This window comes from Sinocyclocheilus rhinocerous, unplaced genomic scaffold, assembly GCF_001515625.1.
Source record: "Sinocyclocheilus rhinocerous isolate Xijiao unplaced genomic scaffold, SAMN03320098_v1.1 scaffold1294, whole genome shotgun sequence".
NCBI classification, from domain to species: Eukaryota; Metazoa; Chordata; class Actinopteri; order Cypriniformes; family Cyprinidae; genus Sinocyclocheilus; species Sinocyclocheilus rhinocerous.
Window position 1 is genome coordinate 1318577 of NW_015656157.1, and position 21817 is coordinate 1340393.

A 21817-nucleotide genomic window follows, 5' to 3' on the forward strand; every position below is an offset into this window, starting at 1 on the left:
CTGCCGTGAGAGGTTTGGCACGACATGCAGCGGCACAGTCTCAGTTTCTGTCCGGCGCAGGTGAAATAATTCTAATGCTGAAGGTGAGGTACAATTCATATTTCTTCATTAAATAACTTATAAAGTAATTTGAAAACTTTCTGTGAGCCATAATTTCACAAACGGCGTGAGTGAATCACTGGGCGCTCTCTCTTTCTCTCTCAAAATGTGCAAATGGCTTCAAATAGGGCTGCACAATTAATCAAATTTCTAATCGCGATTACAATTATGGATGCCACAATTACATAATCGTTCAAAGCGGCAATTAAAAAATTCAAAGTCCATTTATGTTATTCTGTGTGCTTAAGATGATTTTTTCTTTCTACATGTTATCTTAAGGGTTTTAGCCCCATTATTTTAATTTTAGTTTTAGTATAACATTATAATACCATTCTTATGTCATAATCGTGCAGCCCTAGCTTCAAATCACATCACGTCTGCACTATAAGCCAGCTGCACAGTCGACACAGGAATTGTCACTTGCACAATCGAGGCAATATTTTTCCGCGCTCATGTTAACGTTAGCATTCACACTGCACACGGTTGCGGTCCGGCAGTGCGTTCCAGGAGCGGTGCGTCTGCAGCAGTGCAGAGAGAGTTTCCGCTGCACTCTGTGAATTTAAAGTAACAGCGCATTGTTTGCGGTAAATATGAACATGGATTGACACTAAAATATAGTAGCCTAATTACACCATAAATGCATATAATTAAAATCTACTGTGTTTCACAGTCAACACAGGCTATGGCTTTTTGGCTAGGTTTAAAGGAAAAGAGCACTTTTAGATAAAAAAAGGCAATAATAGATGGCACTCGTGGAGGTAGTAAAAAAAGTTCTTTATGAATCGCAGGATTGCTTGTAATAAAGATTTAAATGCAAAAGAAAAGTCAGTAGAGCTGACAGTTTCCGTCAATGGTAAGTTTTAATGTTTGTGATAACGTAAGAAAAGTAGTTTAGATGTTTTGCCGCTTGCTTGAGCAACTTAATATATAAATCTAGAAGAAAATGCAAAAGAAATTCACAATGCTGAAAAAGCATTTTAAGTAACTGTTTGGATTTGAAATCCAAATAATGGATAAATGTTGTGTTTGTGGAAAACAGCCACGGCTCAGGAGCAGGCTCCTGTGGGAAAGCACAGTCCGTGCTGCTTCTGCACCACTTACATACCACACATGGACTGCATACACACTGCAAACGGAGTGTGAACCTGGCGTAAAAGGCCACCTCACATATAGCTCACGAAATAAGGCTTGTGCTGTATGTAAACTATTGTGCAACTATTGCACGATTGTCAAAACAAAAATGCAGTGCATGATCAAACATTTAGGTGAGATAAATATATATTTTTGAAAAATGTCTAAATGCCCTCCTCCATCCCTCAAATTAAAAAAATCCCCTCACAAGAGTCCCCTAAGAGGGGAATTCATTTTCAAAAATGAAATTCAGGCCCTGAATAAATGTCTAAAAATCTTGATTGGATCATCACTATAAATAATTCTACATGATAAAAAGAACGCTTTAAAAAGATTTGTATCAGTGATCGGTATCGGCAGATACCGCTTTCTGTGATCGGCCTCAAAAATCCTGATCAGAGCACCCCTAGTAAAATGAATAAATTTCAAATTAATAAATTGTATATAATACTAATTTATCTTAATAAATACACTTTGAAGTTAGTTTTATTATCATCATTGTTTTTATCCCTATATGAAAGGGGTCATATGATGCGATTTCAATTTTTCCTTTCTCTTTGGAGTGTTACAAGCTCTTGGTGCATAAAGAAGATCTGTAAAGTTGCAAAGACTAAAGTCTCAAATCCAAAGAGATATTCTTTATAAAAGTTAAGAGCCAGCCACACCTACCTAAACGGCTCATTCTAACACACCCCCACATGTCTACGTTGTCATGTCAACGCCGCCCAAATGTTCACGCAAAGAAAGAAGGCGTAACTTTTATTCTCGATGTAGTTTTGTTGTTTCCGCCGCCATGTCGTAAAGACATCATATGACCCCTTTAAAGGATTACTTCACTTCCAGAGTAAATATCTCCTAATAATTTACTCGCCCCCATGTTATCCAAGATAACATGTCTTTCTGTCTTCAGTCGCAAAGAAATTAAAGTTGAGAAACTTTCCAGGATTTTTTTTTTCAAATAATGGACTTGGTGGCCAACAGGCTGAAGGTCCAGATTGCAGTTTCAATGCAGCTTCAAAGGGCTCTACACGATCCCAGCCGAGGAATAAGGGTCTTGTATAGCGAAACTGTCATTTTCTTAAAAAAATTTACATTTATGTACTTTTTAACCACAAATGTTCAACTTGCACTAGCTCTGCGATGCGTTGCAGTGAATATTTTATTAAATTTTTTTTGTTTATTTAAGGGTGTGTTCACTAGGGATGCACCGAAATGAAAATTCTGGGCCGAAACCGAAAATTCTGGATGCACTTGGCTGAAAACCGAAACCGAAAATGCTTTGTAATGATTATTTATTATTTTATTAAATTAATATAAAGTAATTTTGTAAGACTTTTTAAATTTAACTCTATTTTAATGATACTGAATTTAAAAAAACACAAGCCAATAAAATAACCACACTTTTACTGAAAGTAACACAATAAAACCGGACCGAATTTATATTAATATTGGTAATACTTTACAATAAGGTTCATTAGTTAGCTACTTTAGTTAAATGAACTAAGAATGAACAATAGTTATTATAATATAGTAGTCAGAGTAATGATGCAGCAACATATGATAAGATGAACAAGAAAGGCTATTAATCTTTCATTGCGCAAAAGTATTATGATACTAAAGGCTACAAATACAGAGCGGCTATGCGCATTATGCGCATCCCGTGCGCAGAATGATGCGCTTGAAGCAACACGGAGTCACAACACAGCGCGCAGCATAGAGAAGTTCAAAGCACAAAGTGAAGAGATATTGATGCGTAGTGTATTAAATGTGCGTTAGTTTGAGCCTTTTCTTTTAACAGTTTTAAATTTCAGTTACTGTGCTAGTGACGAACAATTCATAGTGCTCTCTACTCTAGTCTTGTGATTTAACCAGATATCCGGTAGAAATTTACACCATTTAGAAACCGCACGAAACTCCAGCAAGATAAATTCCTTTTATGCAAAACCATTTCTTATTTACAGATGAAGTATAACATTAGGAACATTTAATCATCTTGGAGAGAGTTTCATCGTCTTGACTGTCATAACCGAACGTGACACACAGTTTGAATGCTGAATGGAGGATGACAGACGGCCGCTGCGGAGAGAAGAGTTTACGTGAACTTGACTTAAATATTCATCTGTACCTCACATTAAACTATGGAAAAGCTTCAGAACACTTGAAATATAGTGCACGAAAACTTTATGGTGCTTTTATGTTTTTGTGGCTTTCGTGGGGCTTAATAATAAAACAGAATAGTATACGCACTATATCAGATTTGGATTGGTCTCGTCTGACCGATACCCCGATCCAGCAGAAAATGCCAGTATCGGAGCGATACCGATACTGAACATCGGATCGGCGCACCCCTAATTATTATCGGAGCATGTGAGCAGAGCATACCGTCACTGAAGGTAGCATCATTTTACCAGCATTGCCCAGTACAGCTGTACTAGCCTACACCATGTTACCGCACAGTAGCGCTACTGCAAACAGGAACAAGTATACTGCATAGAAATTTCCTGTCAGCACGTTATTTGAGCGGACTTTGCTTTTCCGGTGAGCATGAGCGGGACGCACTTTCATAGAGCGGAATACTGTGCGTTAAGCGATGTGGAGAGTGAAACCTGCGCACTGAACACTGCCGGGTGGGGCGCGGCACGCCATATATATATTATTATTGTTATTATTATATGTAGCCTATATTTTCGGCTCGTATTTTCAGACGTTTTTCTCTTTCGGCCGAAAACCGAAAATGCTATTTTCGGCCGATAATTTTTGGCTGCCGAAAAATTCGTTGCATCCCTAGTGCTCACACTTGTCATGTTTGGTTCGATTAAAACGAACCCTGGTGCAATTGCTCTGTTAGTGCGGTTCATTTGAGTAAGTGTGAACGCTGCCATCCGAACCCTGGTGCGCACCAAACAAGCGGACCGAGACTCTAAAAAGATGGGTCTCGGTCCACTTCCAAACGAACTCTGGTCTGGTTCGAATGAAATATGAACGCAAAACAGACCAAATACTTCTAAACAAACCAAAAACAGGAAGTAATGACACTATGCCACATGATTTGACGACGCGGAACAAGCGGTGAATCCAAAACAAAATCAGAGCAGAGGGCAAACATTTAGCAACGAGGAGGTAAAGTGCCTTTTATGAGCTCTTTGTGAGTTCGCAGGTGGTGAAAATAAAATCATAAGTACACGCAGCAATGAGCGCGCAGACGGCATTAGGTGTGTTCGACTTAAAGCGGCGCTGAGCAGACCGATCGGTGAATTGGTACTTTGATGTCATACACCGATAGGTCTGCGCAGCGCCACTTTAAGTCGAACACAGCTTTTGTTTGGGGTGTTCGGTGAGTTCCGTCGCGAAATATACGTCATTCAACCCGACCAATGCCTTTAGGTTCGGTATCTTTAGGTACGCTGTCAAAAATGCCAGTGTGAACGCTAAGCGGACCAGGACCAAATTTATCAATTTCTTTTTTGGTCCGGACCAAACGAACCAAGAGAACCGAACTACAAGTGTGAACACACCCTAAGGCAGACAGAGTTGCCACTCACACAAAACGAGTCTCAGGAAAGTGCTGTAAATTATTGCCCATGATTTTCAGCTTTCCATGTGTGCGTGACAGCTGCTGCTGCTGCTTAGTTGATGCCTATAATTTGGCTCACGACACAGAGCCCGAGACGCGTTTGTTCGCTGCATTCTCAGGTGTTCTGCTGAAACACCTGTGCGGTGGCTGCGGGAGCCGGAGGTTGGTCCGTATGGTTGCGCATTAAGGAGATTATAGAAGGCCCCCGAGGGCCACAAACCTCAATTGTCTTGAAAGTGGTCAAGTGCAACTCTGAAAGATTATGCATTTGCAGTTTGGTCACTAGAAAAACCAATTTGACTGAAGTGAAACTCATGGACGACACATGCCATCTACCATGATCTCCAACCAGTTGGAAAAGCTGTTTCTTTGGGAGATTTCTTGTACATTGAATTTGGATAAAGAGCTTAAGATCCACAGGCATCACTTTATTTTAATTAATTAATTTATTTTTTAATTTATTTAAATAATTTCATGCTTTGATTTGAATTTATATTTTGATTTTATATATTTGTTTTTTATTTATTTTTATTTTTATTAATTTATATTTTGAAGGTGTTTTGGATATTTTGTTTATTTAAATTTAATTCATTTTTATATTTTAGATATTTATTTTGATTTATATTTTAGTTTATACTTTTTATTTATTCATTCGTATTTTTATTTTATTTAGATTATATATTTTTAGATTTTTTTTATATTTTGTATTTATTTATTGGTGTATTTTAATGTATTTGTATTATTGTTTATATTTTATTCAATGTGAAAATAATACTTAAAGTAAAAAATAAAAAAAAGTACTATAGCTAAAAAAAAAAAAAAGAGGAAATCTGTGTAATGCATTTTGTACTAACCATCTGCTTTTAACAGGCAATCCTCTCTTGTCTGTCTAAATGCTTATATTGGCTGTTCTTCTGTTCTGTGTCAACAGAAAATCTCAATACCGCAGTCAGAGAATCCAAATGAGCTGCGAACGTTTACGTTCTACCTGTCCAATGTGGGAAAGGACAATCCCCAGGGCAGCTTCGACTGCATTCAGCAGTATATTACAAGGTAAGAAGGAAAATAAACCACATGATTTATTCAGACAAATTCATGACTGTCTCAAGGTAGTGTAACGATTTTGAATGTACAAGTATGTTTGTATTTGGAAAGGAAATGTTGCCATAAAAAGAGTTGATCTGATGTTTGAGCGTTAAAATGTGATTGCATCCATGGCATCATTACCAGCTCAATCTGTTCCTTTCTCCATTCCCTCTACTGTTCATCTCCGTATGAACACCAGAACAGAGAGAATAAATTGAATTTGGCCAAATGAGGAAGAAACAAGCAATCCAAATGCAGACTTGCTGTTAATGTCTTCAAATGTTCGCAATAAGACCGAAGGGTCAGCAGAAGTTCAACCGTATCCTTGTAAACTCTGGGATTGTCTTTAACTCATGAAAGGACTATTACAGTATTTTATCTCATGCCACAATCTTTATTCAACATCATAGATATCAAAGCTAAAAAATGTTATGCAATTACTGCACTCTTTCTTTTGAATTGGCCTATTGTTGTAGAACTGTGTTAATGTTTCACTGGCTTTCTCATATAATTAGTCCATCTTTTCACTATCTTCAGCCTGTTGCACCTCATAATCTGCTAATTTGTCATTTAGCTGACGCTTACACCTAATGAAAGTACACTTATTACAGGGACAGTCTGGGGTTAAGTGCTCGCTTTGGAGATCATTGTACAGTGATGATAAAGACGTTGAATGGTGGATCACACTGTAGGGGTTTGATCTTACAGCTACTGGACTATATGTCTTTAACCACTTGATTGCATGACTCTATATTGTGAGAGGTCAGTTTAGTTCGGTTTATCAGGTCGACTAGTGAGTTTTTTTTATTTTTGTTTTATTATAAGAATTCAGTGGATTTTTTTTATAAATTATAAATGTATCTTTTTATATTAGATGATATGTGGAAATTTACGCTTCTGTTCAAAAGTTTGGGGTGGAAAGTTTTGGGAGTATTGTGAAATATTATTACACATTAAAATAACCATTTTCTATTTTAAGAATTTAAAATGTAATTTATTCCCGCGATTCAAAGCTAAATTTTTTGCAGTCATTACTCCAGTCACATGATTCTTCAGAAATCATTCTAATGTGATCATTTTTTTTTGTGTTCTTCTACTTCCTCATTTTCGTTACTTTTATTTCTTCTTAATAATGTTGAAAACAATTGTACTGCTTAATATTTTTGTGGAAACCATGATTTTTATTTTATTTCTTTTTTTTTTTCAGGATTCTTTGAATAGAACGTTTCAGCCACCGCACAGATGTTTCAAGTTTAAAAGAACATTTATTTGAGATAGAAATCTTTTGTGACATTATAAATGTATTTTTGTCACTTTTGGTCAGTTTAATGCATCCTTGCTGAATAAGTATTAATTTCCTGAAAAAGTTTTTTTTTTATTGTTATTATTCTTACTAACCTCCAAACTTTTGATAGTGTAAATTTATATGGATAAGTATAATTTTTTAAAACACATACTGTTTGTTTTATCTCTATTGTTTCAGTAATTTATTAATTTACCGTTTTTATGCACATTTCATATTTTGAATTAGAATTTAATTGAATTAGAACAGAAAATCTAGTTAAACTCATTAGTTGACCTTACAAACCAAATGTATGTTGGTTTTATAGTTCATCTATAATGAATTACTTATAAAAAATTAAAAAAAACAGGATTCGCACTCACTTATAAACCTAATCAATATTTTTTGGATTTTTTTTTATACAAAAAGCACAAATTCATCATCAGGATTATATTATATATTATGATCCATTTGTGCTTTTCACCCTAAGTATTGGTTGAGCGCAGTGATTTCAGTTTTTTTTGTATTTGTTGGACTTTAATGAATTGCAGAATTTATTCTAGTCAACCTCATTACATTCTCACAACATGATAAACCTTCTCCTTCAAGTTGTCAGTTTATCTGTAGCACCGCCACTACAAATTCACCAGCTTCAACAAAACATTTCAAGACAATTACTGTCAGAATTCAGTCTGCTGTGGTATGCCTTTTCTGTCACTGCTTTTCTGTGCAATAAAATTTAGTTGTTTAGCCCTAAGAAAAATTACTGGTGGACATGACCCTAAACTAGCTAAATTATACAGGACTTCCTTTCCAACTAGTTCAGACAACCTGCCGATTAGTTTATATTGCATATATGTTGTTTTGCTCAGGCATGGTGGGAAAGCACTGTGCCTTGACTGTGATCAGATGTTTTGACTCCCAGTACTGCCAGGCTTAGTGCAAACAGCTCAAGGGCAGTTGACAGGGTTTCAGGGAGGATGAGCCGGTTGTAAGAAACCTCTCTACAGGTGTTGAACTTTTAGAGGACGCCCATCCGAACACCTGGGGCTGTAAATGAGCTATTGCAACACATTTGAAAATGGATAGCTGGTGAGAAGGTGGCGTAGTTGGTGGCATTTGGAGTGTCTGACAGGCTTGGTCTCTGTCCAGTGAAGGGAGCATACAGCTGGACTGCCTGGGAGGGATCCAGGACAAAATCACGGTATGCGCCACGGACGACTCCTACCAGAAAGCCAGGCAAAGCATGGCTCAGGCCGAGGAGGAAACCCGCAGCCGTGGAGCCATCGTCATCAAGCCTGGCGGGAGATACGTGGGTAGGTTTGACGCATCTCGGGCTGCCACATTTGAACGTGTGCGACTGTTCCTTGAACAGAAGAACCTCGTTTTGGCCATCAGCTGGTCAAAATCTGATCTGTTTACACACAGTGTGCATGGACAGGTGGATGGGGGCGGGGGGCGATTAGAGCCAGTTTGTCTCCACATGTCTGGAACTGCAGCGTGCTACATAATTTATGAAGCTGTCTGTTCCGGTGCTCACTGATGAGACTTCTTAAAATATTATACGGAGAACTCCGCTAACTCACACAAATCTATCACTACCAAACACTAGCATTCACCAAAGGTGTTTAATGACCAAAATCAATCAGCTAAATACATTCCCACTGATCTGCAGTGCTAAGTCACGACACAACAACAAATAATATTTTTCCTCAAATCTGAATAATATATTTTATTTGTGTTTTATTAGTAATTGTATATAATTTAGATTATATAATAAGTATATATTTCAAATACAATTATTTCTTTTATGAATATAATTTTATTTCTAATTTATAAGTTATATAATTTAAATATTTATATTTTTAAGATATAGTTTATGCTGAATGTGGGCCAAATCTATGTTTTAAATCCAAATAAATGAATTACAAATATATAATTTTATTTCAGACATATAATTTATACATTTTAAGTAAGGAAATTATCATTTTATAAAAGTAACAATCTTATTTCTAATATATAAATTGTCACTTACATATTTGAAATATTTATATTTTTTAAAATAGTTTAAAAACCAATGATCTGGGCCCAAATCCATTTTTTCTTAAATCTGAATAAATTACCTTTTTTCAAACATATAATTAAACATTTAATGCCATTAATTGTATACACCATTAAATTATTAGCAAATTTGTCTAACTTAACAAAATCAATAACTGATAAAGACGCTCTTGATTGTTGCAGAAAGTTTAAATTATTTAATTACTTAAAAATGCTGTTTAAAAAGAACCACTGTTCTTTTAACATTTAAACGTTTTTTTTTTTTTTCTCCATTGGCTGTTCAGGTAAGCGTGTACAAAGCCGGAAGCCGATAACGGGTGTGTCGGGTGTGACACCGTCACGAAACTTCTCACGGCCGGTCATCTCCAGCAGTCAGAAGAAGAGCCCGCCGCGGCCGCTGAGGGAACGGCTGGGGCCTTTACTGGCCCTAAAACCCTACCGCAAACCCGAACTCCTGGTGCGGCTCACGAAGGACGGCCTGTCTCCTCAGGACAAGGAGACGCTGGACTGCCTCCTGCAACAGGTTCATAACCAGTGCTAATAATACTGTGTGATTACTTTATACAGTTACATACAGACACACACGATATACATACTGCATACTGTAAATATAGCACAAGTATACTATTCTGAGCATAGCCAATGCAACCAAAAACCTCTTTCAGAGTTTTGGTTTTGGTTTATGACTCATTTAGTTTGTTTGACTCATTCAAAATCATGTTTTTGAACTCTACTTAGACATTATGGCTCAACCTAGACACATTTGTCATTACATAGATAAACAAGCTTAGCCCTGCGTAAAGCCAGTGCATATAACACACAGGCTGTCGGCATGCCGTTGTAGTGTTGTTTGTCTGGTGTTAAAATGCAGCGCTTGTACTCTTATTTTTAGAAAGCCAAAGACTTAAGCCTCTTGTTTTATTTTGTTGTTTTTTCTGGTGGGGTGTAGGTGGCTAACCTAAATAGTAAGGACAACACCTTCACATTGAAGGATTGCTTGTTTAAGGAAGTTCAGAAGGACTGGCCTGGTTATACTGAGGTGGACCAGCAGATTCTGAAGAGAATTCTTGTACGGTAAGCTTCATTTACAGTGAACTTTTTTTTTTTTTGGAATTTATTTAATAGTGGTTTTTTTATAATTATTATTTTAAGTTATTTTAATTATTTTATTTTAAATTATTTTGTTTTCAGTGATATGATTTTTATTTGTTTTTTTTATTTTGACTCCCAATACTGATGTCTGTATACATGTGCCTTTTTTTTTTTTTTTTTTCGTTTTAACCGTGCTAGATGCTAGCTACCACAGTCTCAATGGTTACCATTAGTAACACACTACACCGTCATGATTTAAAATCCTGCAGCGCGCGCAAGGTCCCCCTGCTCAAGCCAGCACATGTCCAGGCCCGTCTGAAGTTTGCCAAAGACCATCTGGATGATCCAGAGGAGGCATGGGAGAAGGTCATGTGGTCAGATGAGACCAAAATAGAAGTTTTTGGTATAAACTCCACTCGCCGTGTTTGGAGGAAGAAGGATGAGTACAATCCCAAGAACACCATCCCAACCGTGAAACATTGATTCTGTCTCACAGTTGAGGTGTACCTACGATGAAAATTACAGATCTCTCCATTCTTTGTAAGTGGGAAAACTTGAAAAATCGGCAGTGTATCAAATACTTATTTGCCCCACTGTAAGTTGCTTTCTTCTGCTGAACACAAAAGATAACATTTTGAAGAATGTTGGTAACTAAACTGTTGACGGCACCATTTGACTTCCATACTAGTATTTTTTTCCGTACTATAGAAATCAACTGTTTGGTTAACAACATTCTTCAAAATTTGTTTATTCAGAAATAAATGGCTGAAAGAAACTCATACAGGTTTGGAATGACTTGAAGGTGAGTAAATGATAACAGAACTATTTTTATTTTCAGCTGAACCATCCCTTTTAAGTGCATTTAATGCATTTACCATATTTGACATTATGGAAAAATAAACTGCCTAAAGTGATTGGAGTGCCCATCCTCTAACATGTGGTGGTGTTTCACTTAATGGCGACAAACGACAATTTATACCACTTGACAAATTTGTATTTGTGCTCGACATATTTTGGTGTGTATGTATTGTTTTAAGTGGTATATCGATTTCCAAACGGCTTCATCTGGTTCGGTCTTCATGAATACTAGTCAGAACAGTCAAAAATGCTGCTGACAAGTTATGGACAATATTTGTGTAACCAACATTTCATTATTAGCAATCAAATGTCTCAAAAAGACGTCCTTGGCAAGTTCAGATGGGACTAGCGAATGTCAAATATTGTCTTGAATTTCCTTACTGAAGTTAACAGGTTTGAAATATATTTCTGTTACACTTGCAAACCAATTAATGGTCCTACATTTGCAGCACAATCCGCAGCACTTTTCTGGATTAGTCAGGTTTTTTTGGATCTCACTGAAGCAGTTCCTTGGCTCTTTTTAAACTGATGATTCTCCATCTTTCGTTCTCCACAGAAAACTGTGTAAGCCTCAGAGCAGTGACCCTGTGCCTGGGGAGAGTCCGGTCAGCCCGCACAAAGAGCCAGCCAGCAGCTCGCCCTCTCAGGTCAGCCTTTTGCCCCGTTTTAGACCCGTCAAAGCTGGTTATGATGGATCTGCTTGGATAATGGGGAAATATTGAGGGTTAATCCTTAACTGCTCCCACATTTCTTCATAATATTTCATCAAAATCCTCCACCTCTGACTTTTCTTTTTGGCGGATGTGATGAAGCCCTCGCTCACATACTAACACAAGCATTGTTTTGCTGACAAATCAAATCATTTTAGTGTGCACGATTCATTAGTGCATGTTATTCTGAAGTTTTACTTCATCTTTGACCAAAGTATAATGATGCTTATGTTAAATTTCACTTTCTCTGCCTCGAAAATGCTGGAATTAACTAACATTTTATTGCTATTTAATATTTGACTGTTTAAACATCCCAATTTTACAAACCATCATTGATTGTATCCAACAGAAACGACCTGCAGCAGAGTTCATCGATCCTTTGGCCAATAAGAAACCCAGAATATCACATCTAGCCAGTAAGTCTACAGGGCTCATCAATGGCAAACTGAGCTCATCCAATGGGAAGGACTCATCTAGTTCTCAATCAGCAGAGACGTCGTCGAGCTCCCACTTCCCTCTGCTGGAGATCCCCCGACCCTTCGACCCCCTTTCGGATGTCAGCAACGACTCCAATGGCCGAGACTGTGAAAGTCAGGAGGCGGCGGTGGCGGAGAGACTGAGTCAGCCCCCTTCGTTCGCCCCTCGCTCCACAACGCAAGAGGAAGGCCTGGGCTCCACATCCCCGGCCCACAGCGGCTTGGACGGGTCTCAGACCCAGAGTGCTCAACCCTCCCTGCATGGCAAGTCAAAGAAGAAGTCCAAAAAACACAAGGACAAAGACAAGTCCAAGGAGAAAGACAGGGACCGAGAGCGGGACATGAAGAAGGAGAGGAGAGTTGACGAAGACCGTGGCTTGGATCAGAGGAAACCCTGTGATGTCACAATGAGCGATAGGAGCCCAGGTGCAGATTGGGTTCTCTGAATCATTTATGATGTCAAGGGTTATGAGGTCAGAAACTACCTCAGTAGTGAACGGATGAACTTTTGACCCACTTGAAATCTAGTTTATCGTCTCGATTAGATCTGTGAAGGAAAAGTGTTCAAAAGTGTTTTTACATTTCATTTATGTTGTTTAGTTAACAGCTAAAAAACTAGTTATGTAAACAACCAACTTGGTTGCTAATTGAGGTTTTATTAAATGGTCGTTCAGGCAGCCCACAAATCAGATATGTAGTCCAACGACCGACACATTTGGTTAGTGAAGTCATTAGCGGAGTAATCATTCAGACAACCCACTAACTTGTCGAATAGTCCAACAACCAGCCTAGTCATTGGTGAGGATGATTACTTGAATAGCAGTTCAGACAGCCCACCCCACCAATTAGTAGTCCAAAACCAACACCGTTAGTTAGCTGAATATAATTGTTCAGACAACCCACTAACAAGTTGATTCATCCTCAATGACTAGGTTAGGTGTTGGGACTAATACTTGAATAGTAGTATAGACCAGCGTTTCCCAACTGGGATGCAGTCTGTTGAGAGCAGGGGTGCAGTGTAAAAAAAAAAAAACATTTTTATTTTTAAATTGCTAAAATGTTCAAAAAAGCATCTGTTATATAATATCCATTTCTGATGTTGCCATTCCGGCTGCCGAAAATTAGTTCACCGCTCAGGTTTCACTTTCACGTGGTGTGACGCTCTGCGTATTATCCCGCTCTATGCATGTGTGCTCCGCTCTCTCCACTCATATACCGTTCATGCTCATCGGAACAGCAAAGTCCACTCAAAAATCGCAAACAGAAACAAATATTGTTTCTGTTTGCAATAGCCCTACTGTGCTGTAACAAGGTGTGGTATATGGGCAAATCTGGTAACGCTGCCCTCTCATTCATTGATCTGCTAACCGCATGTTATGCTCACGTGTTCTGATAATAATGGCTTTCTAGGACTAAACATTATTTGGATAATTGGTAAAAAACAAAAAACTAAATATCTTAATAGCCCTACTGTTAAACCTACCTGAAAAACTAAAAAGCAATTTATTTAATTTGTAGGCCTATCGTTATTTTTTTATTTGTTCTATCATTAGTAATTTTTTTGTTTTTATTACTGACTGCTTACTTGTCTTTTTTTTATTCAATTCAAAGTTTGAAATCAAGCTTATCCCGTGCTACTGCAACAAAATTACCCCACTGTAAAATCAAAAATACACTGAGTGAGCAAACATTTGTGAGATAGTTACAATGGTAATTGAACAACGTTTACATATGAATAAAAGCCTACATTAAAATCTGTCATATAAATTGGTCTCTTCATTAGAAATTAGCCTACTGATTGCCACCAATGATGGACAATGTTTTTTTTATAATATTAAAAATATCTGTATGACCGTATATTCTGCAGTTCTTCCCTGCTGTACCGAATATCCATACTTTTCAAAGTATCATATCGAAGTTAGAAATTCAAGTATTGTGACAATTAATTTTGTAGGGTGCCACAAATTTGTTAATTTCCAAAGGGTGCCGCAACTAAAAAAAAAAAAACAGGTTGGGAAACACTGGTTTAGACAGCCCACCACAACAACTACCAATTTAGCAGTCCAACAGCTGGACTAGACTGTTAGTAAGGTCAGTTAGTTGAATAGTCGTTCAGACAGCCAACCTATTGTGTTAGTGAGGTCGATTAGTTGAATAGGTATTTGGACAACCCTCCAACTATTTGACTAGTAGTCCCAACAGTTGATGCACTTGGTTTGTGAGATCATGTAGATGAAGTCATTTAGGCAGCCCAGCATTCGGACATCCCTCCAACTAGTGGACTAGTTGTCCAACTGTTGACCGACTCAGTGAAGTAATTAAGCTGAATAGTCATTTAGACAGCCCACCAACCAGTCAATTATTACTTCAGCAACTGACCTAGTCAGCCAGTGTGGTCACTTAGTTCAAACAACCCACCAACTAGTCAATTTTCAACTAGTATCTTTTGAAAATGTGACGTTTTGAAAACCCCCATTCAGCTTCTGTTTCTAGCAGTGTATATCTCTCTGGACTGACGTCATTGCACACCGTCCTTGTCCCTCAGTCTGCAGGATAAAACTCTGTCCTTGAATTCACCTTATTTCTTTTCAGGTCTGAACGGAACGTGCCACAGCTCCAGTATTCCTGCATCTTCGTCAGAGACGGCAGACTATTTATTGTAAGCACCTCTTTGTACATTATACATTGCCAAGTTTTCTGCTCTTACCTTTTGCATCAGATATATTAAAAAAGAGTGTGTTATATAACTGAAAGAAAATAACATCAAACTTTTATGACGTTTATAAAACGATGTTTTTTTTTTCGCTTGGTTTCCTCAACAGGAAGTACACAGTGATAAGCTCACAAGAGCAACGTCAGAGTTACAAAAACGACTTCAACGCAGAGTACAGTGAGTACCGGGGCCTCCACGCACGGATAGAGAGCATCACCCGACAGTTCACTATACTCGACTCCGAGCTCAAACAACTCCAGCAAGGCACAGATAAGTATAAGGTATCTTTGCTGAAAAGCCCACACCGAAAATACAGTACATCCATCCACGCATTTGATTACAACTTCCTAATTTTTTATTAATATGCTGTCGGCGCCTGCCTGGTCCCAGTAGTTGTGTCTTCCTCCGGAAAATGAGAAATTAAAGAATGTAGTTGACTCATCCAGGGTCCTAGCGTTGTTTTATTGTTTTGATAAATTGGAAAATGTTACTATGAGAGAGGTAAGAAGAAAAACAACCTAGTCTTGGAGCATAATGAAATAAACAACACAATTAACCGACTGATTAGAGGCAATAATGTTAAATAACCGGAGCAGAATGTCATGAGGATCATTTTTCTTCTACACGCAGTCATAATCGGGCTCAATAATGAGGATGGCCCACTGGCGTCAGCTGACAGAACTGCTACTTATATTATAGCTGTAAAACTGTGTTGCCAGATCTGGCTAGAAAAAATAAGCAACATGGTCTAACAAAACCATTAAAGAGGGAGAAACACGGGAGGAAATGTATGCAGTGTGTGCATAAATATGTTCATTGGGAGCAATGGAGATCTTGGAAAAAAATCTGGCTTAACTGAGCCAGCAGAAATAAAATGTATTTACATTTTCTATTATATGATTTGAGGAGGTAAATTGATCCTATAGCTGTATTCGAGCAGGAACTTCATTGTAATGATCTGTTTGTTCTTTTCACAGACAATCCACAATCAGATACTTGAAGAGTATCGCAAAATCAAAAAGGTAAGCGGACAGTCTCTTCCGCTTTTTTGTTACTTAACATCCAAAATGCTTATAGTTCAAAATACTGATCGCATTTTTTTTTTTCTCCCAGACTAATCCAAACTATAGCCAAGAGAAGAACCGCTGTGAATACCTACACAACAAACTGGCACATATAAAAAAACTGATCGCAGAATATGATCAACAGCAACTGCAAAACTGGCACTAATAGCAAGGATTTTTTTTCTCATTTTTTTCTCCTTAATCTTTTGGTCTCTTTTGAGAGAGAGAATGTCTGGATTATTTGTTTTTGTTTTGTTTTTTTGGCTTGCTCTAAAAACAAGTTGCTCTAATGTAAAATGCCACGAAATGGATTTCTTATCTTTTTTTTCCCCGTAGTGGGCCAAGTGCTCTAGTAAGGACAATGCATACCCATGATTTTCATTTTTTATGGAACTATAGGGACATGGGTGTACTCAGCCATGCTTACCTGTGTAGCCTAATGCATTATGGGATTGGTTGCCAGCTCCCTTCCCTTCTCAAAGGTCTCAGAGTGTGAAAGGAAAAACGGTTCTTTGGAGATCTTTCTGAACAGGGATAACAACACCCATTCCCAGAATGAGAATTTAAGGTTTAGAAAGAAAAAAAATTCCTTTATGTACTAAAATGGAAGGCCCTAATGCTAAACTATATTTATTTTCGTCTTCCATAGGGATACATCAGTCCGGTTATGATTTCACACAGCTAAACCTCTCGTCCCGTCCCTTTGGTCTGTCTTTCTTTAATCAGTCAGTATTTTATGCAAAAGCTGCCTTGGATTTTGAGAGATCCCTATTGCAGTACACCTTTTTTCCCCCCTTGTTTTCTTATTTTTAGAGTGCTGTAGTGTCTGAAATAGCACTATTTGGCTCCTTATTTTGTGCAATGCGCTAGACCACGTGCAATGGACATGAACCGGATGCCCATGGGAAGAAGATAACCGTCTGTTTAGAGGCTTGGACAGTATCAGTATTAATATGGTAGAGCTCCATACAGATTAACTTGCCATTCCAGAGATGAGGGAGCGCTTTGGTGTTGGCACATTTTTACAATATTTCATGCTTTTAACTTAAAAATATTACTTTATCACAACCCGAATCATGAATCAGGTGTGGTTGTACAAAAACACGACAAATCTTGTAAAATTGTGCCTCATATGAGCCGTTAGTTGTCCCTCGGGTATCTACAGTAATCCAGTATTGCTAGTTATGAGTGTGACGGTAACATCACGTTTGCGGCCAAACTTTCTTGGTATTCTTCCAGAAAATAGTGATTGTATCCCTTTAACGCAGCCTTGAGGTATTTCCGAGGGGCTGGTTGGTGAAGACAACAAAAAAAATGGTAGAAACGCAACCTTGGCTCACTGTCTGAACCCTTTAGCAATTCAATGCTTGCTTAAATACTGAGTATTTGTGGGGGGTTGGCCATTTCTGACAGTATTTTCATTACCAGATGACTGTTAAATTCCATTAAGGATTCCATTGAAATTAAATTCTCATCGTGGAGGATCCATTACAAACCTCTGACGTGCTCCTCACGTTACCGTGGCATCTGCCTTCGTGGACGCTCAACCACAAGTTGCTCATCTGTCGGGTTCTGTTGACGCATCAATTGTACTTCTGATATCTGAACTCTTTTATGTTTAAATATTACAATTCAGCACTTTGCTCAGCTTCTTGCTGTTACTCTTACCTGGGTTTTGTTGCAAGGAGACACTTGCCTTGTCTGTCTGTGTATGCATGCTTTCTGACTGTTGAAGACACAAAAAAGGGTAAAGACCAGTGTTTACAGTGGCTTTACATTGCTGTTTAATGTTCAGAAGCCAAATATTTGTCAAATTGCCCCGAATTTACCTGGCTAGAATTGGTTCAGTGTTACAGTTTTAGGAGCAGAATTACAAAAGTTGAAATAAAGCAAATTTGACTCGTGAATCAACTGAGAATAATAATTCTCATTCACAAATTTACCAGGTAAACCACAAACTTTTAGCTCAAAGAATGATTTTTTTTTTTTTTTTTTCTCAACACTTATCATGATCTGCTTTATGGTCTTTTGCGTTACCTGAAGAAAGAGTCTGAAAATGATGCCCAAATTCAACAACGAATATGATTGACGTTTGTTTGGATTTGAAACTGCTACGATACTTTGAAAAATGATGAGACAACTGGGGGGAAATGTGCCAAATGACCTGTTGTATAGGTTTGCATCGGATGAAATATGTTGCCGTTTTAGCAAAAAAACAGAAGAAAAATAAAGGGAGTGGGAGGAGCTTTGGAAGGAAGGCTTTGCGATGTCAATGCTAAAACCCAAAGCGCGCTTTTTGAAGCAGCAAGGGACTGAGACTGAAATTTATCTTGGTATTTCAATAAAACTCTTGGAAACTTGCGTTTTATTCCAATGTTTTGCGTCTTGTGTTTTCTAATGATGTTTCTTTACCTCATACTCTTTTTGCTGTTAACGAATGCATCACCACACCAAATTTATACTGCAAAGGTGGCACAGAGGCACTTCTGAAAGGGCATTTTGGTGTCATTACACAAACTGTTTAATGCTGCTCAGAGGTGGCATAAATGCATTTACATAGCAATTGCACCTTTATACAATAGTGAGATGCTAGGGGCTGGGGTGGGTTCGAGCAGGCATAATTTAGCCTTGCCTTAATGCAGCATTGCATCTTTACACTGAATTTTAAACGGGTGTAGTGTAGCCATAACTTGGCAGTTTAAAGATGCCTCAGTTCAATCAATGGCCGCTAGATGGCAGCACAGGTTTTGCTAATAATCAAGCTGTCATAGTTCCCTTATTTGGACCGTTTATCTGGATAAATAGGACTCTACATCGGTTCCTAAATATCATACCGTGTGCTCTACTTACCCCAGTGGCTTTCTGGTACTCGAAACCCTCGCGTTTTATAAACACCCGTGTTAAATACTAAACTCGAGTGGAAGACGCATGGAAGGGAAATGTCATGTGTGAAATCCTCAGCCGGAATCACAGTACTTAGTTTGGCTTGACGCCGCTGCGTTGGCCTCAATTTTAGGGGAGCTCGAGGAGAGTCAGCGAGTTCAGTCTGGCACCGCGCCAGCCTCTCGTTCCTGGCTCATTTGCGTCTATCCCCGTCCTCGTTCATCCCGTTACGACACACCGAGCACCCCTGACAGTTGGAAGACGCCCTCAAGATTTAAGGCTGTCCTTCCTATTTGCCTAGGCCCGCAAATTGCGCTCTTAATGTCCGCATTTACGTTTCCCTCAAGGTTGTGGGAATGTTGTTTTAATATAGCTCTGCGTACCTCCGTGAAGTTGGCCCCCCACCGCAAAACGTCGGCAAAATAGTCTCAATCGTTTGTGCTCCGTTTCTGCTGTAAACATTTTCGTTTGTGCGGCTTCGGTTTTTAAAATATTAGACATTGAATTATAGGCGGTGACGTCACTCAGCCCCCCCACATGCTCCAAATTCACGAAAAATTGTCGTTTGTTTGTGCTTCGTTTGTGCTGTTTTGTGCCATAAAAAAATTAGTTTGTGCTGCTTCGGTTTTTTAGATATTAAAATAATATTTAATGATCGTTTTGAGGTCACTCAGCCCCCCAACATACTCCAAATTCACCCCAAATAGGTTTGTTTGTTTGTGCTGCTTCGGTTTTTAAAATATTAGATAATCGAATTATAGGCGATGGCGTCACCAGCCCCCACATGCTTCAAAATTACCCCAAATAGTCTTGTTTGTTTATGCTTCGTTTGTGCTGGTAATATTTTCGTTTTCGCTACTCGTTTTTAAAGATTTGTTCCTAGTCAACAGATTAGTCAACGCTGATGGCCATCTCCACAGTAGGCTAATGTACGTGCCTTTAATAGAGAAATGCATCTTTTCATATGGACCACAATTAGAGAAGTTTTTTTAAATTTGTTTGTTTAATAGTAGACATTTCAAGATTTCTATCAATTTATTTCTTGTGTCTGTGAGCCGGTTCATTGTGATGCGCGCCATTCACGGAGACTGCATGAGCACTGTAAAATCTAATTAGTTGGGCTTACTTAAAAAAAAAAGCATGCATACCGATTGCCTTGAAAAAACTATGTAAAGTGAAATAGGAATAGTGTGTTGTACTGACAGATGCTTGGTTAGTATAGTTTACTTACACCAGAGTTCTAGTAACTAAAAAAAGAACTGTAGGGGGTACTTGATCCTTTGTCTTTATTTTATTTTTTATTGTTTTTGTAAAGACATAATGAAATAGGCCTAGTTTATTTTTTTCCATTTAATTGGTCTAAATGAACGAATATGGCTACTAACAATTAAGTGACTGCGACTATTTCATGTGATTTGGTTTGCCGTTTGAATTTTACCTTATTACTTTCAACTGTATTGTTAAAAAAGACAGTAAAAACAAAAATACCGGTACAAACCAGCACAAACAAACGAGACTATTGGGGTAAATTTGCAAACCGATTGCCTTGAAAAAACTAAGTAAAGTGAAATAGGAATAGTATGTTGTACTGACAAATGCTTAGTATAGTTTACTTACACGAGAGTTCTGGTAACTAAAAAAGAACTGTAGGGGGTACTTGATCCTTTCATTTAGGTTTACTCATGACTTGGTATAGATACTCACTGACTCCCATAGTGCATTGCGGCATGAATAAATTATGCAGTTGCTTTGTTTTACAGTTGTTGATTTTATTTGCCAATTTTATTTGCTGTCTTGTGTCAGTAGTAGCACAACAAAAAGAGCAAATAAAATGGTTATTGTTACAATTAATGAAAATAAATTTAATTTAATTGTTGCCATTGTTGTGATTCACGTGCTGAATGTTTAAGTCTGTGTGTGACTTAAGCATATTACCACACATTATTTAAGGATTATATAAACCCAAATAAAAGCATCACGAGGTATTTATGTAAAATTAAATTTGAAAAAGTTCACAAATAAACACACAAAAAAATACACTGATTTAATTAGAAGATAGGTCACCTTCTAATAGCAACCTATTTATTACTTTTCTTCGTCATGGTTAAAAAAGGAAAAACGAATGGATGCAAAAGTATAGGCTACACGGACCTGGAAACAGTAGGCAGGCGCATGTTTTATTTGTGCGCAGAAACGAAAATAGGCCTATGTATATCAAGTCTTTATTTTATTTTTTATTGTTTTTGTAAAGACATAATGAAATAGGCCTAGTTTATTTTTTTCCATTTAATTGGTCTAAATGAACGAATATGGCTACTAACAATTAAGTGACTGCGACTATTTCATGTGATTTGGTTTGCCGTTTGAATTTATTACTTATTACTTCAACTGTATTGTTAAAAAAGACAGTAAAAACAAAAATACCGGTACAAACCAGCACAAACAAACGAGACTATTGGGGTAAATTTGGAGCATGTGGTGACTTAAGCATATTACCACACATTATTTAAGGACTATATAAACCCAAATAAAAGCATCACGAAGTATTTATGTAAAATTAAATTTGAAAAAGTTCACAAATAAACACAAAAAAATACACTGATTTAATTAGAAGATAGGTCACCTTCTAATAGCAACCTATTTATTACTTTTCTTCGTCATGGTTAAAAAAGGAAAAACGAATGGATGCAAAAGTATAGGCTACACGGACCTGGAAACAGTAGGCTATTGCATGTTTTATTTGTGCGCAGAAACGAAAATAGGCCTATGTATATCAAGTCTTTATTTT

The 21817-nt window shown here is 37.7% G+C and overlaps 1 protein-coding gene across 3 annotated transcripts in view; it reads left to right on the top strand.

Moving 5' to 3' along the window:
• LOC107719573 (RNA polymerase II elongation factor ELL-like) overlaps positions 1 to 18500 on the top strand; it is a 66384-nt gene extending 47884 nt beyond the window's left edge. Inside the window, exons 3-13 of one of the 3 annotated variants that reach the window (XM_016527024.1) lie at positions 5736 to 5857; positions 8325 to 8488; positions 9518 to 9756; positions 10183 to 10307; positions 11740 to 11830; positions 12243 to 12309; positions 12382 to 12795; positions 14962 to 15028; positions 15192 to 15363; positions 16060 to 16104; positions 16196 to 18500. In XM_016527024.1, the coding sequence (XP_016382510.1) occupies positions 5736 to 5857; positions 8325 to 8488; positions 9518 to 9756; positions 10183 to 10307; positions 11740 to 11830; positions 12243 to 12309; positions 12382 to 12795; positions 14962 to 15028; positions 15192 to 15363; positions 16060 to 16104; positions 16196 to 16312 (1623 nt within the window). In that variant the 3' untranslated portion in view covers positions 16313 to 18500. Of the gene's footprint in view, positions 1 to 5735; positions 5858 to 8324; positions 8489 to 9517; positions 9757 to 10182; positions 10308 to 11739; positions 11831 to 12242; positions 12796 to 14961; positions 15029 to 15191; positions 15364 to 16059; positions 16105 to 16195 lie in introns of all 3 variants that reach the window. The other 2 variants (XM_016527025.1, XM_016527023.1) reach the window with 2 other exon arrangements.
• The last annotated feature ends 3317 nt before the right edge of the window (positions 18501 to 21817 follow it).